The following is a 17,151-nucleotide window of genomic DNA, read 5'->3' as shown; positions in this document are numbered from 1 at the left end:
TGATGGTGGTGGTGGTGATGGTGATGGTGGTGATGGTGATGATGGTGATGATGATGGTGGTGGTGGTGGTGATGATGGTGGTGGTGGTGATAATGATGGTGGTGGTGGTGATGATGATGATGATGGTGATGATAGTGATGGTGATGATGATAGTGATGATGGTGATGGTGGTAATGATGGTGATGGTGGTAATGATGGTGATGATGATGATGATAATGATGGTGGTGATGATGATGATGATGATGGTGATGATGATGATGGTGATGGTGATGATGATACTTTCATCCCAGAATTTGGGAGAAAGAGGCAGGAGTCTCCCTGTGAGTTTAAGGCCACATACCAAGTTCCAAGTCAGATGGTGTTAAATATGAAATTATAATGATAATGTTGAGAAACACCAGACTCTCTCCAAACGCACTTCTCCTTTTCTCATCCTGAGATTCCTGGAGACAGGATCGCCATTTTGGGGCTGAGGTAAGAGCCAGTGGATGGTTGCTTTGCTATTCTGGTCTCCAAGCTGTACCCCAATATCTGTCTCTGAGCTGTTATCAATCGTGCAACAGGTATCTGAAAATCTCTAACGTAGAAGCTTGGGCGATTCTATTCAGTACCACGGCCAGCGCCCGAACTCACTGAGTCTGCGCACAGCTCCACTCTGCTTGGACAGGGGCTCCTTTCCAAGAACCCTGGTGAATTTTGGGTACAAGCTGCCACCCGCTCTGAGTATGGCCCTAGTCAGTGATTTAACGCCTTCGACCTTCAATAGGCTTCTCCATGAAATTGGGATAATAAAAAGACTTGCCTCTAGGGTGACTGTGAGGAGTATATTACACAATGTGCATACATTGTATATAAAAGCACTTACCATTTAACCCATAAAGCCTGGCCAATTTGTAAGTCTGAGCAGTATCAAGGTGTGCACACACGACCAATACCATCACCGTCGCCAGAAAGGTGGTTCAGAGCTTGTGGACTGGCCCATTGGAAGACAACTTGTAGTAGCCCATTCGCTCATGCTCTGCGGGTCCTGGGGAATCGAACTCAGGTTGTCAGGCTTAGCAACGGGTGCTTTAACGCTGAGTCATTTCATCTGCCTTAATTTTAAAATTTACTTACTTAATTTTGAGACAGGGTTTTATGCCTCCCTCGTATACCGCTACGGACTGCTTGATACTCCTGCCTCCACTTCCGGGGTGCTGGGACTGTAGGCAAATACTGGGAATCAAATACAGGGCTTTTTACATCCTTGGCAAGACTCTGCCAAAGGAGTGAGCTACACACCTCCAGTCTCTCATGGAAGGCCTTATAAATCACTGCCAGGGCTCTGCTGTTGCTGGCAGGTGGGGCGATTGCATTGGAGGATATTGAGTGGACCAGGTACATGACTTGAATTTTAAAAAACAGTCTCGGGGGCGGCCTGATCCTCGACAGGTCTGCTCACTTCTCCAGGCCCTAGTGGCCCCTGTGAACCCTGAGCAGCAATTGTTGGTACATATGGTCACAAGCCTGGTGTCTTGCTTGCTGGCAGTGATGGCCATCCAATAGCGCCACGGGATGAGTGGCATGTCGTGGGAACTTGGTAGGTCGTCTGTGTTCTGCACCTGTTGGTCCTGGAAGGAAGGGTTCAAGATGAAGGAATACTGTCAGGGTGGTTGGGCTCCCGGGGAGGCCACCCACGGTAGAAAGCTCTGAGTGCGAGTCCCCGGGCTACATTCACGGCATCGCCAGGAGCACCCAGCAGGTGGCGCAGCGGCGCTGGGTCCAGGCAGGCGCCCCCACAAGGATCCCTCACCAGCCCTCGGGCTCCGGCTCACCGGTGCTGCCACTAACTAGCATCACCATCCGGGGCCCCTTGGGCGGTGGCAACACACACACAGCCGGAAGTCGGGTTTCTCAGCGCCCCCGTTTTCCAAGAAAGCTGTGATTAAGCGGCGGCCCTAGAAACCCACAAAGGCAGCTGTTGAGTCTGAGTGAACCGGGAGCGCAGAGGAGGGGACAAGAATAGCTGAGGCCATTGGGAGGTTTGAATCCTCATGTGGCTTTCAAGCCTTGTGAACCTGGACCGTACACGTAATTTCTGTGGGCTTCGGGTCCCTCTTCTGAATAAGCTGTTCTATACATACTTCACAGAGCTGGGGGAGATGGTTTACTTTCTTTAGGTCGTCTGCCCTATTCTGTTTTCAGAACCGGTTTGCGCCATCCGCTGGCACAGCCTGCCCAAATAGACCTTATTCTAACCGGTTAGGGTCCTACCCAGAGAAATTCCACAGCGGCCAGTCCACGATCATAGAGCCATGGCAGACTGTAAGGCCACTAACCACCTGCTTTCTACATCACAAAGGGGTCAGCCAGCCTGTGGGAAATCCAGAGCATCAAGGTTTGAGGATGTGAAGACAGCTATGCCTGGGCCTTCCCGTGGCTTCTTCCCTGAGGGCACACTCCAGGAACAGGATGGGACCGCTGAACCCCGTGGGATCTAGGTAGGCTGCGACTCCTGCCTGTCAGGAGCCAGGAGAAAGCTGGGTACACACTCCCTGAGAGCCAGCATGTGTGGAGGCCTGGTGGCTCCAGCCTGATCTGGTATATCTTCATGGTGAAATTGTGGGGGGAGGGATTAGAGGCAGATGGTGGACCGGAGAAGGAGGAGGGCTTGGTGCGAGGAGCTGAGTTAAAGGTAGAGATGAACACAGCACAGGGAGAGGAAGAATGACGGGAATTACAATGAGGAGGAGGAAGGTGAGAGAGGGAGTGTGGGGAGGGAGAGCAAGGAAGAAGAGAGTGGGTGGGGAGGGCACAGGAGGGAGCCTATTTGAGCAACCTTAGGGCCAGAAAAGGGCCTGGGATTATGGAGAAGTGGCTTGAAAGGGGCAAGGTGTGGAAGCTGACACCCAAAGAACATTCTGGATAGGAGGAGCAGGTCCATAGCCACCGAGGAGGAAAAAGCTTCTGGCTAGGACTTCTGGGTCCTGAGGAAAGGAGTGGAGATTGCTGTGGTGGCTCAAGGAGGGGAAGGAGATCTGGAGGTCTCCCGGCCTGGCCTACAGGAGCAAGAGAAAACACAGTGATGGCTGGATGTGAAGATCTGGGAACCGGGGAGCTGAGCACTCCAAGGGATGACATCTGCCTCTCTCCTAGCCCCTCAGGACTCCAACAGAGACCTGGGAGGGCGGGGCAAGGCTGGGAGACCTAGGAGGGCGGGGCAAGGCTGGGAGACCTAGGAGGGCGGGGCAAGGCTGGGAGACCTAGGAGGGCGGGGCAAGGCTGGCTTTTTCCAGACAGGGAAAGGGAAGGGTTGGGGAGAATCCTCAGCATCTTCTCCCTCACATCTTAATCGTCTGCACCCACACCCTCTTCTCCTCCAGAACCTCTGTTGTCAGTGAGCATTAAAGGGAAGGGGACTAGTTTTCTCTCCATAGCTTCCTCTACCATTCCCTTGCTGGCCTTCCAAAGCAGGGAAATGAGGGTAAATAGGAAGACTTGATAGGCCTTGGCTTCCTGGGAGTGGCTAGCATTCCTTCCAAGCCAGTGGTCCTCAACCTGTGGGTGTGACCCCTCTGTGATTGACCAACCCTTTCCATAGAAGTCGCATATTGGATACCCTACATGTCAGAGATTTACATTACCATTCATAGCAGTAGCAGAATTACAGTTATGAAGTAGTGATGAAAATAATCTTATAGTTGAGGGGAGGTCACCATAGCATGAGGAACTGTGTTAAAGGGCTGCAGCATTAGGAAGGTTGAGAATCACAGCTCTAAGGAACATTATTTTGGAAATGGTGCTTGAGAAGGGCAGATGATATAGATGCCCTAAAGTGAAGCAGGGTCTTGCTACATATTCCAGGCTGGCTTTGAACTCATGGAAGTCCAGCAACCCTCCTGTCTCAGTCTCCCAAATGCTAGGATTATAAGCCTCTGTTGCCATACCTGGCAAAACCAAGGAGTTTGGCTCTGACTCTGAACTAGGAACCTGAGAGTCATGGAGGCTTTCATGCATCCAACAGACAGATTTAACTTTAGAAATATTTTGGATTGCTGGACCAGGATCCCAGAGGGAGGCTTACAGAGGATCCAGGCGGCTAAAGTCAGCATTAGACCAGAATGGAAGTAGGAAAAGGGGAGCGGGGAGGTGGATGGATACTCAGGAGTTGCCCGAACATGAACTGGGCAGAGGGGCTGGTTGGCTTAGAAGCTGAGTCAGGTTGGATGTGAGACACTAGGGTTTATGTAGGGGAAGTGGCTCAGGGAATCATGGAAAGCCAGGACTGGAATTAAGATGCCAGACACAGGCTCAGAGTTTGGTATCTGAGAAGAACAGGAAAGAAAGGAGGGGGTCCATCCCCAGCCTTGGGGCAGAAACAGCATTTAGAGGGAAGTGGAAGTTCGCAGTTGCTGATGGACCCATGGGGCTCAGGAGAGTGCACTGTGCCCCAGGGTTCCAGGAACTTGGGGCCAGAATACATCCAGAGTAAAAACCTTTGAAGTCTCATGTTCTCAAATTCTTGCCAGCTTTGCGTTCTCCACCGTCAGTGTACCCATGCGTTCTTACGCGCTAAGATTTTCCAGTACTTAGTATGGACATTGTGTAAGCGGCCTTTCTGTGTTCCCTCCCCACGCCCACAGTGTGAACATTTGTAATTGAGAATGAAGCTCTGGGTTGATGCTGGGACCTTCCCAGGTCCTTCAGGCTCATAGATGCTCTCTGGTCCCTTTACAGGCTGCAGAGTCGCCCCTCCCAAACACGCTGTTCTTGGCCACGTGCCCCCCCCCGTTCCCTTCCCACTGGGGTCAGGTGGCTTTCTGAGACATAGACTGAATGCCACTCCTCCTTGCTCAGCCCCCTGCTTGGCACAGCAGTGCCCGGGCAGCATCCGTCAGTCAAGCGGCTGATAAGGTCGCCTGCTGCCCCGCCCATGCTCCCACTTGCTGCTCCAGCTACACCTCCCTCCAGCTTGTCCTTCAAGCGGATGCACCTTGTCTTTCTTTTCTTTTTCTTTTTTCTCTCTCAAGACATGGTTTTTCAGTAACCCTGGCTGTCCTGGAACTTGCTCTGTAGACCAGGCTGGTCTTGATTTTGGAGATCTGCCTGCTTCTGTCTCCTGAGTGCTGGATCAAAGGCCTGCACTGCATCCGCCACCATCTGGCCCTCTTCCTTTCTTGTAGGTCTTTTTGGGAGAGCCTCTTTGCCCTGACTCTGTCCATCCTCCAACATCTTCTTCAGGAGGCACTGGCTACACAACTTGAAGAACTGGGTGAAAAAAAGGAAGCCAGTGGTGAGCATGTTTCAAATGTATTAAGAATTTCAAGATGAGAGCTGGGGTGGCTGTTGTGCCTGTAATCCCAGCACTTGAGGTAGCTGAGGCAGGAAGACTAAGTTCAAGGTCATCTTGGGCTATGCTGACAAGACCTTGTCTTAAAAAAGAGAAAGAAAAAAAAAGAAAGGAAGGAAGGGAAGGAGGAGAGGGAGGAAGGAAGGAGAAAGAGAGAGAGAGAGAAAGAAAGACAGTAACAGCAGGACATTAAACCATTGTAAGTGTGTGGGCCACCCCACAGGTCACAGTGCCATAGGGTCTTGTCTTCGGCACTTGGAGCTCCCATCAGTCTCTGTTAGGAGTCCCCGTAGGCTCTCAAGTTCCCCAGGGACTACCATCAGGGTGTGGTGGTGCCGAAAAGTCTACCACTTGAGAGGAAGACGCAAAGAATCAGGATCAGGAGTTCCATGGCACTCTGGCTTCCACGAGACCCTGCTTAGAACACAGAAAATGAAACAGGCCGCCATCCTTCCTGCCTGTACCTTCTCAGCCCAGACTACCCTGGCCACCACTTGTATCTACTTGTTCTATAAGAACTGGGACCCTGAAAGGGTAGGGATCTGGGCTATCGGTCACCACGTTCCCAACATTCTAATCCCACCAAGACCAAGACAATGCCAAGCACTGACACCCCTCTATGCATGTGAGGCCCAGACTTTGCTAAGAAACCTCAGGAAGGACAACTGGATCCCACTACCCAGAGGAGACTTGCTCTCTTTGGGGAGTCCTCCAATCCCATCAGGTTCTCCCACCTAGGAGTCCATGGAGAGGGCTTGACCCCCAGGAGGTCTTCTAGGGGACCATGGATCTTTCCTACTGTGGACACCCCGAGATCTGTGGCGAGGCGTGGCAGCATACTGCTGGGGAAGAGTACGAGATCAAGACCGCAGTCACCGGGAGACGGTGACTCAGCAGCCTGGGTTTGGTCCCCAGACTGTGCCGAGCACTTGTTTTGATCAGGGGGGCAATGGGCAGTAGATGCCATACTCCCTGACCTCAGGAAGTTGGTGGCTTCTGCTGGCAAGGATGCACAGAATCACTTAACTTTAAATCCTCAATGATGGTGCTTTTGCCCTGGGCTGAGGGGTGGTCTGAGTGCCCTGTGAAGTTCCAGGGAGACCTGCCTGCCCCAGATACCACCTCCCACTGTCATGCTGCCACACTTGAAGGAGGCTTGCACTGGTATGTGCCTCCATTCTAGCCCTGTTTACTGGGCCTGATTCCATCTGATCAGCCTCAGTTTTTTTGGCCTCTACCTACTGGCTGCCTTGCACTGGGACTTGGTGAAGCTCCCTTCTTCCTATATTACAGACAAATCAGCTGTCCTACCTGTGGGGTGGATCCTGGGACTGGAGACCTGGGTCTGCCCCCTCTTCCCCTAGTTTCTATGGTTTCCCTCTGTTCTGGGTCAGTTGCTAGTCTCTTCTGAGTAGGGAAGGGAGAGCTGCTGACACCTTCCATCTCACCCCAGGTTCAGCCCGGCCTAGGCCAGCCTTCTGCCAGGACTGTTGCAGCATCTTCCTCCCCAGTTAGCCTGCTCCCTTTGTCCCTCCACACCCAGGGTCTCCCACAGGAGCTTCCTTGAGATCTCGGAAGACTACTGTCTTAGCTCAAAATCCTCCAGTGGCCAGGTGTGATGGTGCAAGCTTGTAATCGCAGCACTCAGAAGGCTGAGGCAGGAGGACTGTGGATGAAGTCAAGGAGTCTGAGCTACACAATGAGTTCAAACCTGGGCTAACGTTATGAGACCCTGTCTCAAAGAAACAAAAGAAAACCTCCTGCCGCTTAGAAGAAAACCCACCGTCTTCCCATGGACTCATGGGGGTTTTATCCCCTGCTTCCTGCCTTGATATTTTGCCAAGTCCCTTCTCCACCCATTTCATCTCTGCTTCCCATGCTCCCCTTTTCTCACAAGCACCCCTAATATGCTGTTTCACGTGCATGGGATGCTGTTCCCTCTCCTTGCTAACTGTCTCCTGCTGGAGTGACCTTCGGGGCTCAGCTGCAGTCAAGTCCTAAGCTTCACAGTTCCGTCTCTCCCACGTGTACACCCGGCTTCACACTCAACCCTGTTTGACATTTACGTCGGTCGCAAATGGTGCCCAGGCAAGGGGAGCACTTGTACCGGAATCTGTCGCGGTCCAGCAATCAGGAAGGTTTAGGAACGGTACACTCTGGCTCCCCCTCCAGGTGAGAACGGGTATTTCCAGCTGGCACTGAGCCAGCCCTCTCACCTGTTGGCAAGCATTGCCCAACACCTATGCCCTCACTTTGGCCGATAACCTCACATGATCTTAGTCACTCAAGAGTAACAAAATGATAAAGGATTTCCGGATGCTGCAGTACTGGGGAGCCAGCTTGGGTGCCATGTTTCCGTGGCTAACAGTGGGCATTGTCAAGGTCTCAAGTCCCGCCATGAAAATGGCGTCTATCTCACCAGAACATTCTTTGCAGCAAACCACGAGATTCCCAGCTTAGTCTTGGGCTGTCTTCGCCCTGTGCCTCATATCACCTTACCCCAGATGAATGACTGACACCACGTCCCCTCCATGTCCCCACCTGGACCTGCCATCTGAGAAGCTACTCGCTTGGGAGATGCTATCCTTGGTTTGACCCTATTCTTGGATATCTAATGAGGCCTGGCCTTTTCCAGGCCCCGTGTCTGACCCTATACACTTCCAGAACCACTGTTTAGGGGGTCCGGGGCAATGACCCAGTGGGGATCAGCTCAGGAAAGACGCGAGGCCAGTGTAACAGGACCACCCCCTGTCCACGTTCACTCCTGTCTGACTATGTGGCGCCCGCCTTGCCTACTGCCCAAGGCTGCTCTTGCTGGAACCCAAAGGCTGCCTGGGACATACTTCACCTTTCCCTCCGCCCGAAGCTGTGCAAAGGTTTCTGTCTCTTCCTTAAATACAGCAATCTCAATGGTTCAATCTGAGGACCCCTCCCAGTGTCTTTGGGGTGTGCGACAGGGTCTCATGCTGCGGCTTCAGTCTGCCTTTGAACTTGTGGTCAATTCTCTCGCTTCAGCTCCCTGGGTGCAGGGATTATAGGTGTGAGCCACTATATCCGCAAAGCCCTGGTTTCTATGCCTGGCTCCGCCCACTAGTCCCCACATCTGCAGAGTCCCACACTGACCACAGCATCCTTCTCAGCTGTGCGCTGACCCCTGGTCCTGCTGGGCAGCCTGGAGGGCTTTCTGCTGGCCAGAGCCTGGGGTTTCCTGCAGGAAACTTCTCCTCTAAGGCCTTGGAGCTCTGTAGTCCATGTAGTGTTTCCTGAATGGCTCGGCCATCTGCTCCTCTTTTCTCCCAGCCGTTCCCTGGTCCAAGTTGGTCCTGACCCAACCAGACCACCCGAGCCCTAGCTTCTGATCCACCTCCCTCAAGTAGCATTAGAAAGATCTTCCTAAAGGCCAAGACTAACCGTACCCCCTGTACAGAGTCCTCCATGACTACCCATCACTATCAGGACACAGTGAGCAACTCACTGGGAAGGCCCCGACCCCTCCCACCTCACCTCTGCCATGGCAACCGAATGCCTGGCAACACTCAACCTTTGTTGACGCCAGGTCCTCCATCTGGAACCTTTCCTCCTGCTCTTTGCCCAGGGATCCCCTTCAGATATGCTACTTAGATCACATCCCTCCTCCTCCAGGATGCCTTCCCGGAGCCACACTCCAGGCTGAGCCAGGCACCTCTTCCGGGGTACACGCTCACTTTGAAGGTGTGTTTCCCACGGCTGAGGGCAGGGCAGCTTGGGCCCCTGAGCCCCCACCACAGGGCACAGCACCACAGTCCCCAGAACATCTGTTGCCTGGGTGGATGATGAATCCAGACGACTATCCTGGCCCCCTCTGCAGAGACCCCGGCTGAACTACAGGAAGTGCCTTTCCTCAGTCCCCGCCCCCATGCCCTCAGTCGCCACAGACAGAGACAAGGGCAAGGGCACAGCCCAAGCTTAGAAAAATAGGACTTTCTTGTTGTGCCCCAGTGCCCCCGAACCCTCCCCATCAGTTTTAAAAACGGTGAAGAATTTGGTGAGTCTGAGGCCAGGTCCCGAGAGGTGTCTGAATCCTGCTATCCCGGGGCCAGAGGAGCCACAGTGGTGGGCCCCCCGGCTAGGGTCCCGCAGGTTCGTGGCTGGGCCCCCAGGGCTCACAGTCCAGTTGGACCACAGTATGGGCCCTGGGTGCAGCAGGCTCAGGGGCAGGTGCACTGGGCACTGGGCCGAGGGCTCCGTTGGTCTGGGAGCAAACACTGCTGACAGGTGCTGCAGCCTTGGCCTTGCCGGGCGGCTGGCCACCGTGCACCTTGTAGCGTAGAAGCAACACGAAGATGAAGACCAGAACTGAAGCCACAATGACGCCTCCCAGTGCGATGATCATGGTGCCGCCCAGGAAGGGTGCGTGGGGTGCAGCGCACGGTCGCAGTGCCGGCTCTGTGGAGAACCGAGCGCAGCCCACTGGCCGTGTAGCGGTCAACCCGGTGGCACTGTCCTCATAGACGGCGAGCACACACAGATCATAGGTGCGGCCTGATGCCAGGTCGGTCAACAGGAACGAGCGACTGTCCGCGGGGATCATCCTACGAGAGGACAACAGGTGGTGTCAGGACATGGATGTCCAGTACCCACGCTCTCCCAGCCCTCACCCTACCTCCCTCCAGCTAAGTTCCCCGCGGTCCTGCTGCCCCATTTCACCGTACTTCCCTCTAGCGAGCACCCCGGTTTCTTCTGCTCAGCTGACAACATACCTGTCTAGTGGGCTAGCCAGTTCACTGGAACTCTTCCCTCAGCACCCAAGCTCCCTATTTTGCTCACTGTGGATCCCATACCATATTTCTATGCCGCCTGAGATCTTCCATTCCTCTCAGAGATTCTCCCCCTAACTGTTCTTTTTCAGGAGCCCCTACCATCTCTCAAGCCCTCAGCCCTGTGAGCACCCAGTTTCCCAGCCTCATCTGCCAAGCCCTGTCTCACAAGCAAAGTTTTCTCCCACCCAAGGCCAGACATCTCTCCGCTTCACCACCTCCCTTTAGCCCTAGTTTCTACCCCTTACCCATCTCCCAGAATCTTGCTATGTAGCCAAGGCGGGCTCATATCTTGTGAAAATTCTGCCTCAGTCTCCAGAGTGTTGGAACTAGAACCATTTTAATGCTACACCTGACCAGCACCCCCTTTTTTTTACTAGCCTCCCAGACATCTTTCCTCCAGATTCTCTCCCGATTTCCTTCTGTTCCCTGTTTACCTTTTGTTTGTTTTAGACCCTCGAGGGGGTGCAGCATTCCTGGAGTGTGGTAACACCATGTCAGTGTGTGGAGCGGACACAGTAAGCTGCTACTCCATCTCCTGGCTCCAAAACCCGTTTAATATATCGTTCTTGCATAGAGGACGTATCAGATATTAGCCCGGTAAGAGCAGACACTGCACTGGCTTATCCAAAAGGCTCGGAAGCAAATTGCTTGTTTGTTTCAAGACAGGGTCTCTCACAGCTTAGCTGAGGCTTGACATGTAGCCAAGGCTAGCCCTGAACTCCTTGTGCTCCTCCCTCCAACTCTGAGTGCTGGAGTGACAGACATGCGCCCCATACCTGGCTGCCTGATTTCTTTCCAGCTGTTAATTCCCCTTGTCCAGCTGCTTTACGTTTCCCTGGTGTGCAGCTGAACCCCTATCCTAACCACTTGGTTCCCCTGCACCCCTGTTGCCTCATTTCCTTCTAGCTTGCCAATGAATTTCCCCCTAGCCCCATTGCCTTCTTATGACTACCATCATCTCTATAGTTTTCCAGGGAGCCCGAGAGAGTCGCCATCCCAGATTCCCTTTTCTGCCGATTGCTTTATTTCTTTCTAGGTCCATCTCTGCATTCTCTTTTATCTTGGTTTCCTGGTTTCTATTTAGCTTTACCTTTGTGTGTGTGGCACTTGTCTGAGCATGTGTGTGTATGCATGCATGTCTGTGTGCATGTCTCTGTGTGTTATGCGTGCATTTCTATGCGCATGTGTGTATATGCAAGTCTCTGTGTGCATAGGCATGTCTGAGTGTATGTATGCACGTCTGTATGCATGTGTGTATATGAATGTCTCTGTGTGTATGTGTGCACATGTGCATGTGTGTGTGTGGTGTGAGTGCCAAGTCAAGCTTTGCTATGTAGCTCCCAGGCTAACCTGAACTCTCAGTGCCCTTGCCTCAGCCCCTCTGAGGCTGAGATTAAGGTGTGAACGAACCACCAACCACGTCTGCTCTCACGTCTGCTCTCACGTTTTCTGTCCTTCCCACCCAATTCTACCATTCCTTTTTGTCTATGTGCCCTGATGGACTGGGCTAGCTTTAGAAAAGGAACTCCACCATGACCTGTGAAGGGTGGCTGTCTCTAGACTGACCCACCGCCCATGACCTGTGACAGGGTGGCTGTCTCTAGACTGACCCACTGCCCATGACCTGTGACAGGGTGGCTGTCTCTAGACTGACCCACTGCCCATGACCTGTGACAGGGTGGCTGTCTCTAGACTGACCCACTGCCCATGACCTGTGACAGGGTGGCTCTCTCTAGACTGATCCACTGCCCATCAGGCAAGGTGGCTGACCCTCCATGTCATCTCCTGAATATTGTCTCAAAAAAAGAGTGGAGAAGCCATGTGTGTGGCAACAGTCAGTTGGGAGGTGAAGGCAGGAGGGTTGTGAGTTCAGTGCCAGGGCTACATGAGATCAAGAGAGAGAGAAAGAGAGAGAGAGAGGAGAGAGAGAGGAAGAGGGGAGGGAGGGAGGGGGAGAGGAAGATTGAGACAGAAAGAGAGTGAGTGGGAAGTAAGATTGAGAAGATGAGATCTTGAAGTATGGCCAGGAGAGGGGAGGGATCCAGGCAATGGGTGTGCACGATGCTAACCAGCCCTGGGAAGGGCCAGTTCTTACAGTCAGTTTGGGGCTGTCTGTACGCCTGACCCAGAGTCCATCAAGGACAGAGAGGCATCCACAGCTGCCCACACACGGTCAGTCTCTGGTGAGGACTGTCAGCCACCACCACTGCCATCCACAGTGGTCATAGCAGATGGACCAAGTGCTCTCTGGCTTGGGGACAGACGCTATAGCGACTGGCCTTTTGGAGTGTGTAAACTTCAGGCTTTGTGTTTGCAGTTGCGGAAGACAGACAGAAGCCCTCAGAAAGGGGATGTCTACTCACATAGCAAGGCTTTTGCTTGTTTGGTTTTTGAGACGAGGTCTCACTATATAATGCCCTTGAACATGCTATCCTCCTGCCTCAATCTCTTGAGAGCTGATAAGACAGACAGGCATGCACTGACACATCTGACCTAGCTTAGATTTGATTTAGCAAACCAAAAATTAGGATGTTACTGTTACAAGAACTCTGACACACAGGGCTCACACACTGCAGGCACCCAGGCCTTGCCTCTGTTTAACCTCCTACCCCCAATTTTCCACTTACCCTCTGCTCTCATTCCTCTGGTTACCCCCACTTCCTCTGGTTACCCCCTTTGCTTTCTCAGCCGTCTGCACATATCTGCCATTCTGGCCTCTGGCTCCCGCCCCTCCTCTCTTGTCTCCTCTCCTCCTCTCGTCCACCCCTCTCCAAGACGCTGCTTACCAGGCATCCCTGGCCAGCTTCAAGCTCGCCATGCAGACCAGGCTGGCTTTGGATTTGTCACAATCCCGCCCCAAGCTCTTGCTGATCGCATTTCCCCTGTGGTAGCCTCCCTTGAAAAACCAAACTTCCTGCTAAAATTTGTTTTTAGCCTCCCATTCCTCCCACAACCTCATTAACTTTTTCTTTTTTCAGTGCTGGGCCGAGACCTCAGGGCCGCATGCAAGCGCTCTATCTGAGCTACACTCGAACCCCCATCAGCCATTAACGTTTCATTCTTCAGGCCGGATTTTTTTCCCTCGCTGCCTTATTTTGCTGTCTTCGCTTTTTATTTTGTTTTCAGTGCCTTCTTTCTTTCTACCTCTGCAGCCCTATTTTTTTTTAATTATTGACATTGATTGAGAGCGTCAGCCTGCTGTCTGGTCAATTCTGTCTCGCTTCCCTTCTCCACATCTGTCCTATTCCTCTCGCCCTTTCTGCCCGGCTCTGGTTATCCCTGCTGCCTGATTTTGTTTGCCTTCACTTTCTGATTCCCTTTGCATCCTGCCGCACTGTTTCTCTGTCATGGCTCACTACGTGGTGTTCCTGATGGACTCACAGCGCATGACCCCCCACGCCCCCACGCCAGGCCCCTGCACCTGTAGACAAGGATGTCGTCCGCAGAGCTGTTGTATTGGATCTGGTACATGCGGATGCCTGGGACGGGCCTCTGGTCTGGCCACTGGACAAGAGCAGCCGTGGCCCCGTGCTCAGTCACTTGGACGCCACGTTCCGTAGGGGCCACGGTGTCCGCCACTTTGGCGGAAGCTGAGGCAGCAGAGGGCGGGGTGAGGGTATCAGGATCCCCGTCCCGCGGGGGGTCACAGCTGGTGCTATTGGCTAGCTGGGGAGGTGGAGGGGGACCCACGGTCAGCTCAACAGCAGCAGTGGCCTCACCAGCGGCATTGGCTGCAATGCAAGTGAAGATGCCACCGTCTCCTGGCTCAGTGACCAGTAACTCCAGAGTCCCGTTAGGGAAGGCACGAGCACGGCTGGAGTTGCCCAGTAGTCGACCCTGGGGTGACACCCAACGCACTCGTGGCTCTGGGTCCCCTACCGCCCGACATCGCAGGGCAGCTGGCCGACCAGCAGGCACTGCCAGGGGCGGCGAGCGGTGGGTCACCACTGGCGGCTCACACACAAACTCCTCCTCACCCACAGCCCAGAAGTAGCGGCCCCCCAGAGCAGGAGGAGAGGCGCAGGCCTCAAGGTCATCCTCCCGAGCCAGGCGTCGCAGCCACACCAGCTCGCAGTTGCAATGGAGGGGGTTTCCCCCAAAGGCTAGCACCAGGGCAGAGGCTGGTGAGCCTCGGGGCCGGGCAAGTAGTGGCAAACGGGAGAAGAGCGGGTCAGGTGGGATGGTAGTCAGGCGATTGGAGGTCATGTCCAGCCGCGCCAGCTTGTGCAGGCGGGAAAAGGCTCCAGCAGGCACTGAAGCCAGCAGGTTGTGGTCAAGGCCCAACGTGTTCACATTGCCCAGACGACCCAAAGCCTCCCAGGGCAGCTGCTCAAGGTTATTATAAGAGAGGTCGAGGTCCTCCAGGGTCTCAGCACAGTCGTCCAGGGCTCCAGCTGCCAGGGCCGCCAGCTGGTTGTTGCTCAAGATGAGGTGGCGCAAGTTGACCAGGCCACGCAGCTGACCCTCGCCCAGCGAGGTCAGTCTATTGCCATCTAGGTGCAGGGCACGCAGGGCACGCAGGTCGGCGAAGGCGCCAGCCGCCACGTGGCGGATGGTGTTTCTAGACAGGCTCAGATGCAGCAGGCCCGTCATGTTGGCCAGGTCACGGCGACGCACGGCCGCGATGAAGTTGTCTGCCAGGCGCAGCTCTGCTGCACGGCGATCCAGTGAGGGTGGCACGAACAGGAGGCCCGCCCCTGGGCACAACACACTTAGGGGCAGCGACTGGGTCTGGCAGCGGCAGCGGCGGGGACAAGGGCTGGATGTGGCCGGCTGGGGTGGAGATGAGGCAGGGGCCAGCGGTAGCAGGCAGAGGAGCAGTGGGAGGACGGCCATCGCGGGTAGGGGTGGCCTGTGGAAAAGAAGGGAGGTAGTAGGGCTGGTTGGGGCTGGAGGGGGAGCTGGAGAGGGGATGGGGTGCTCTAAAACCAGGAGAGATGGTCCTAACATGTTTGGAGAGTTAGGGACATCAGAGAAAGGATGGGTCAGAGATGTGTCACGAAGGCACTGAGAGTCAAGCATGAGCAGCGATGGTCAGGAAGCTGGTTAGACATGGGCACAGGTGGGCAGAGAATAGAACAGTTGGGCAAGGTGGAGAGAAGGTAAGCCACAGAGAAGAGGTGGGCGGGTGGCAAGGCTCATCAGAAGAGGTGTGACCAAAGAGGAGAGGTGAGCAAGCAGGGAAGCTGGTCAGAGGCGGTCCATCTAGGGCTGGACAAAGGCAGACAAGATGGTTTTGACCCGGTCAAAAGCCAGTAAGATAACCAGAGAGAGGAGAAAGGGCAGATACAGCCGAATCAGTAGAGTCCAGGATAACTGGCCAGAGAAACGGATTTGGAGAGAGGTTGTAAAAGGGAAGAAAGTCAGCCAAGGTGCAAATGGTTAGAGATGGCCAGATGTGGGTAGACCAGGAGTTAGGGGAGAGAGAAGAGACGGTGGAAGAGGGACAGAAGACGTTGACAGGAGAGAAGGAAAGGGTAGCCGGGAGAAGAGTCAGATATGGTTAGTGATGGCCACAGACCCAGCCTAGGAGCCACGGGTGGGCAAAGGGTGAGAAAGCCAGGGGGCCAGAGAGACAAACGGTGACAGACATGTCAATGAGAAGCTGCGGGCAGGTGTGTCCAAGCTAAGCAGAGAGCTGGAGGAGGGGGACCAGAGGGCAGGTGTGGGCCAGAGGATGCCGGATGGTCAGCCGGTGAGAAGCCAGAGGGTGGTGGCATCAGAGATCTGAACCAAGGAGGTCAGAGAGGGACAGAGCTGGCCATGTGTCCAGAGTGTTGGAGACACACTCATGGGACAGACTTTTCCCAAGGAAAACCCCTAAAAATGCCACAGGGCACCTAGCCCTCACCTACTTCCACCTGTAGCCCAAGCAACTCCACCCCTGCCCCAAGTCCCTTCCCACCCTGGATGCCCCTCAAAGGCCTTACCTGAGCTGGAAGCCACCCCAGGGAGCAGAGTCCTCAGGCTCCAAGGGGGTGAGAGGTCAGAACTCGGAAGGGGGCATCTGACTAAGCCTCTCTCTCCAGGGCCTCTGTGGAGAAACCATCGCGTCTCAGCTCAAATCCGTGGTTATGGAGTCTCCAAACTTGAAGCTTGGGGTCCCGCGCCATTAGAATTGGGCCTCGAGGGTCCAGTTTTCGAGACCAAGGCCCCAGCGGTTGTTTAGGGTCAGGCGTTCTCAGTGCCAGGCTCGAGATGCCCAACAGCCAGATGGGGAAGTTTAGGGTCTGAGTCCCAAGTCCACTCTGGAATCCGATATTGGGATCCTGTTCAGATATTAGGGTGCTGAGTCAAGACTTGGAGGTCTCTAGTCCCAGATTTCAGCACTCAGGTCTGCAGCAAGGGCTTCAGCCCCCTCGGAATTCCATGGTTTAGATCTCGGAATTGAAGGCCTAAATCCCAGGGTTTAGTTCCTAAAATAGTGGGGTCCCAGGTATAGATTTGGGAATTTGCTCCCAGATGTCAAGGTATCAGCCAGACAATTCAGAGTTCAGCTCCAAATTTGGGGGCTTAGATGCCAAATCTTGGGGTCCCAGCTCCAAATCTTGAGATCCATATTTCAAAACCATGGGATTCAGTTTCCAAATCTTGGGGTCCCAGGGACGGATGTCGGGATTCCAGCCCCAGATATTGAGGTTCAAGGTCCAGATCTTAAGGTTCCATGGTAGGATCTCAGGGTGCTGATCCCAAATCAGGGTCCCACGCTTGGGGGTTTCAGAATCTCTGGATCCGATCGCCGGCTGCAAGCGCCCCCGATGTCGGGGTGCCGGCCCAGGGTCTGGGACAGCAGCGGCGCCGCTGGATTCGTGGCCTGAGGAGGGAACTGACCCAGAAAAAAGGGGTCTGCTGCGGCGGGTAGGGGGGTAGTCGGGCAGCTCTAGGGCTGGGGTGGGGCGAGGCCTGGGCGCGGACAGACGGACAGACAGACAGGGCCACGCGGGGACCCGGGCACCGCAACGCAGGCGGGGGCGCAGGGGGGAGGGGCCGCGCTCAGAGACCCCTCCCCCGCCGGGGCCGGGG

General features: G+C 54.5%; 2 protein-coding genes and 1 non-coding gene across 3 annotated transcripts in view; 1 reads left to right on the top strand and 2 right to left on the bottom strand.

The window, feature by feature from the left end:
- LOC113457658 (zinc finger protein 420-like) overlaps positions 1–17,151 on the top strand; it is a 1,205,902-nt gene that overhangs the window by 175,861 nt on the left and 1,012,890 nt on the right. The gene's annotated exons all lie outside the window — the stretch shown is intronic.
- Lrfn3 (leucine rich repeat and fibronectin type III domain containing 3) lies at positions 9,286–17,145 on the bottom strand. Its single transcript, XM_005361254.2, has 3 exons — positions 16,059–17,145; positions 13,550–14,980; positions 9,286–9,900 (listed from the first exon to the last, which is right to left on the bottom strand). The coding sequence occupies exons 2-3, from the start codon at positions 14,962–14,964 to the stop codon at positions 9,435–9,437; spliced, it is 1,881 nt and encodes a 626-aa protein (XP_005361311.1). The 5' UTR covers positions 14,965–14,980; positions 16,059–17,145; the 3' UTR covers positions 9,286–9,434.
- On the bottom strand, positions 10,586–10,772 carry LOC113457688. The gene has a single exon (XR_003378198.1). It is a non-coding gene; the product is annotated as a U2 spliceosomal RNA (small nuclear RNA).

Source organism: Microtus ochrogaster, linkage group LG4 (assembly GCF_000317375.1).
Source record: "Microtus ochrogaster isolate Prairie Vole_2 linkage group LG4, MicOch1.0, whole genome shotgun sequence".
Classification (NCBI taxonomy): Eukaryota; Metazoa; Chordata; class Mammalia; order Rodentia; family Cricetidae; genus Microtus; species Microtus ochrogaster.
This window is presented reverse-complemented; position numbering and strand designations above follow the sequence as displayed.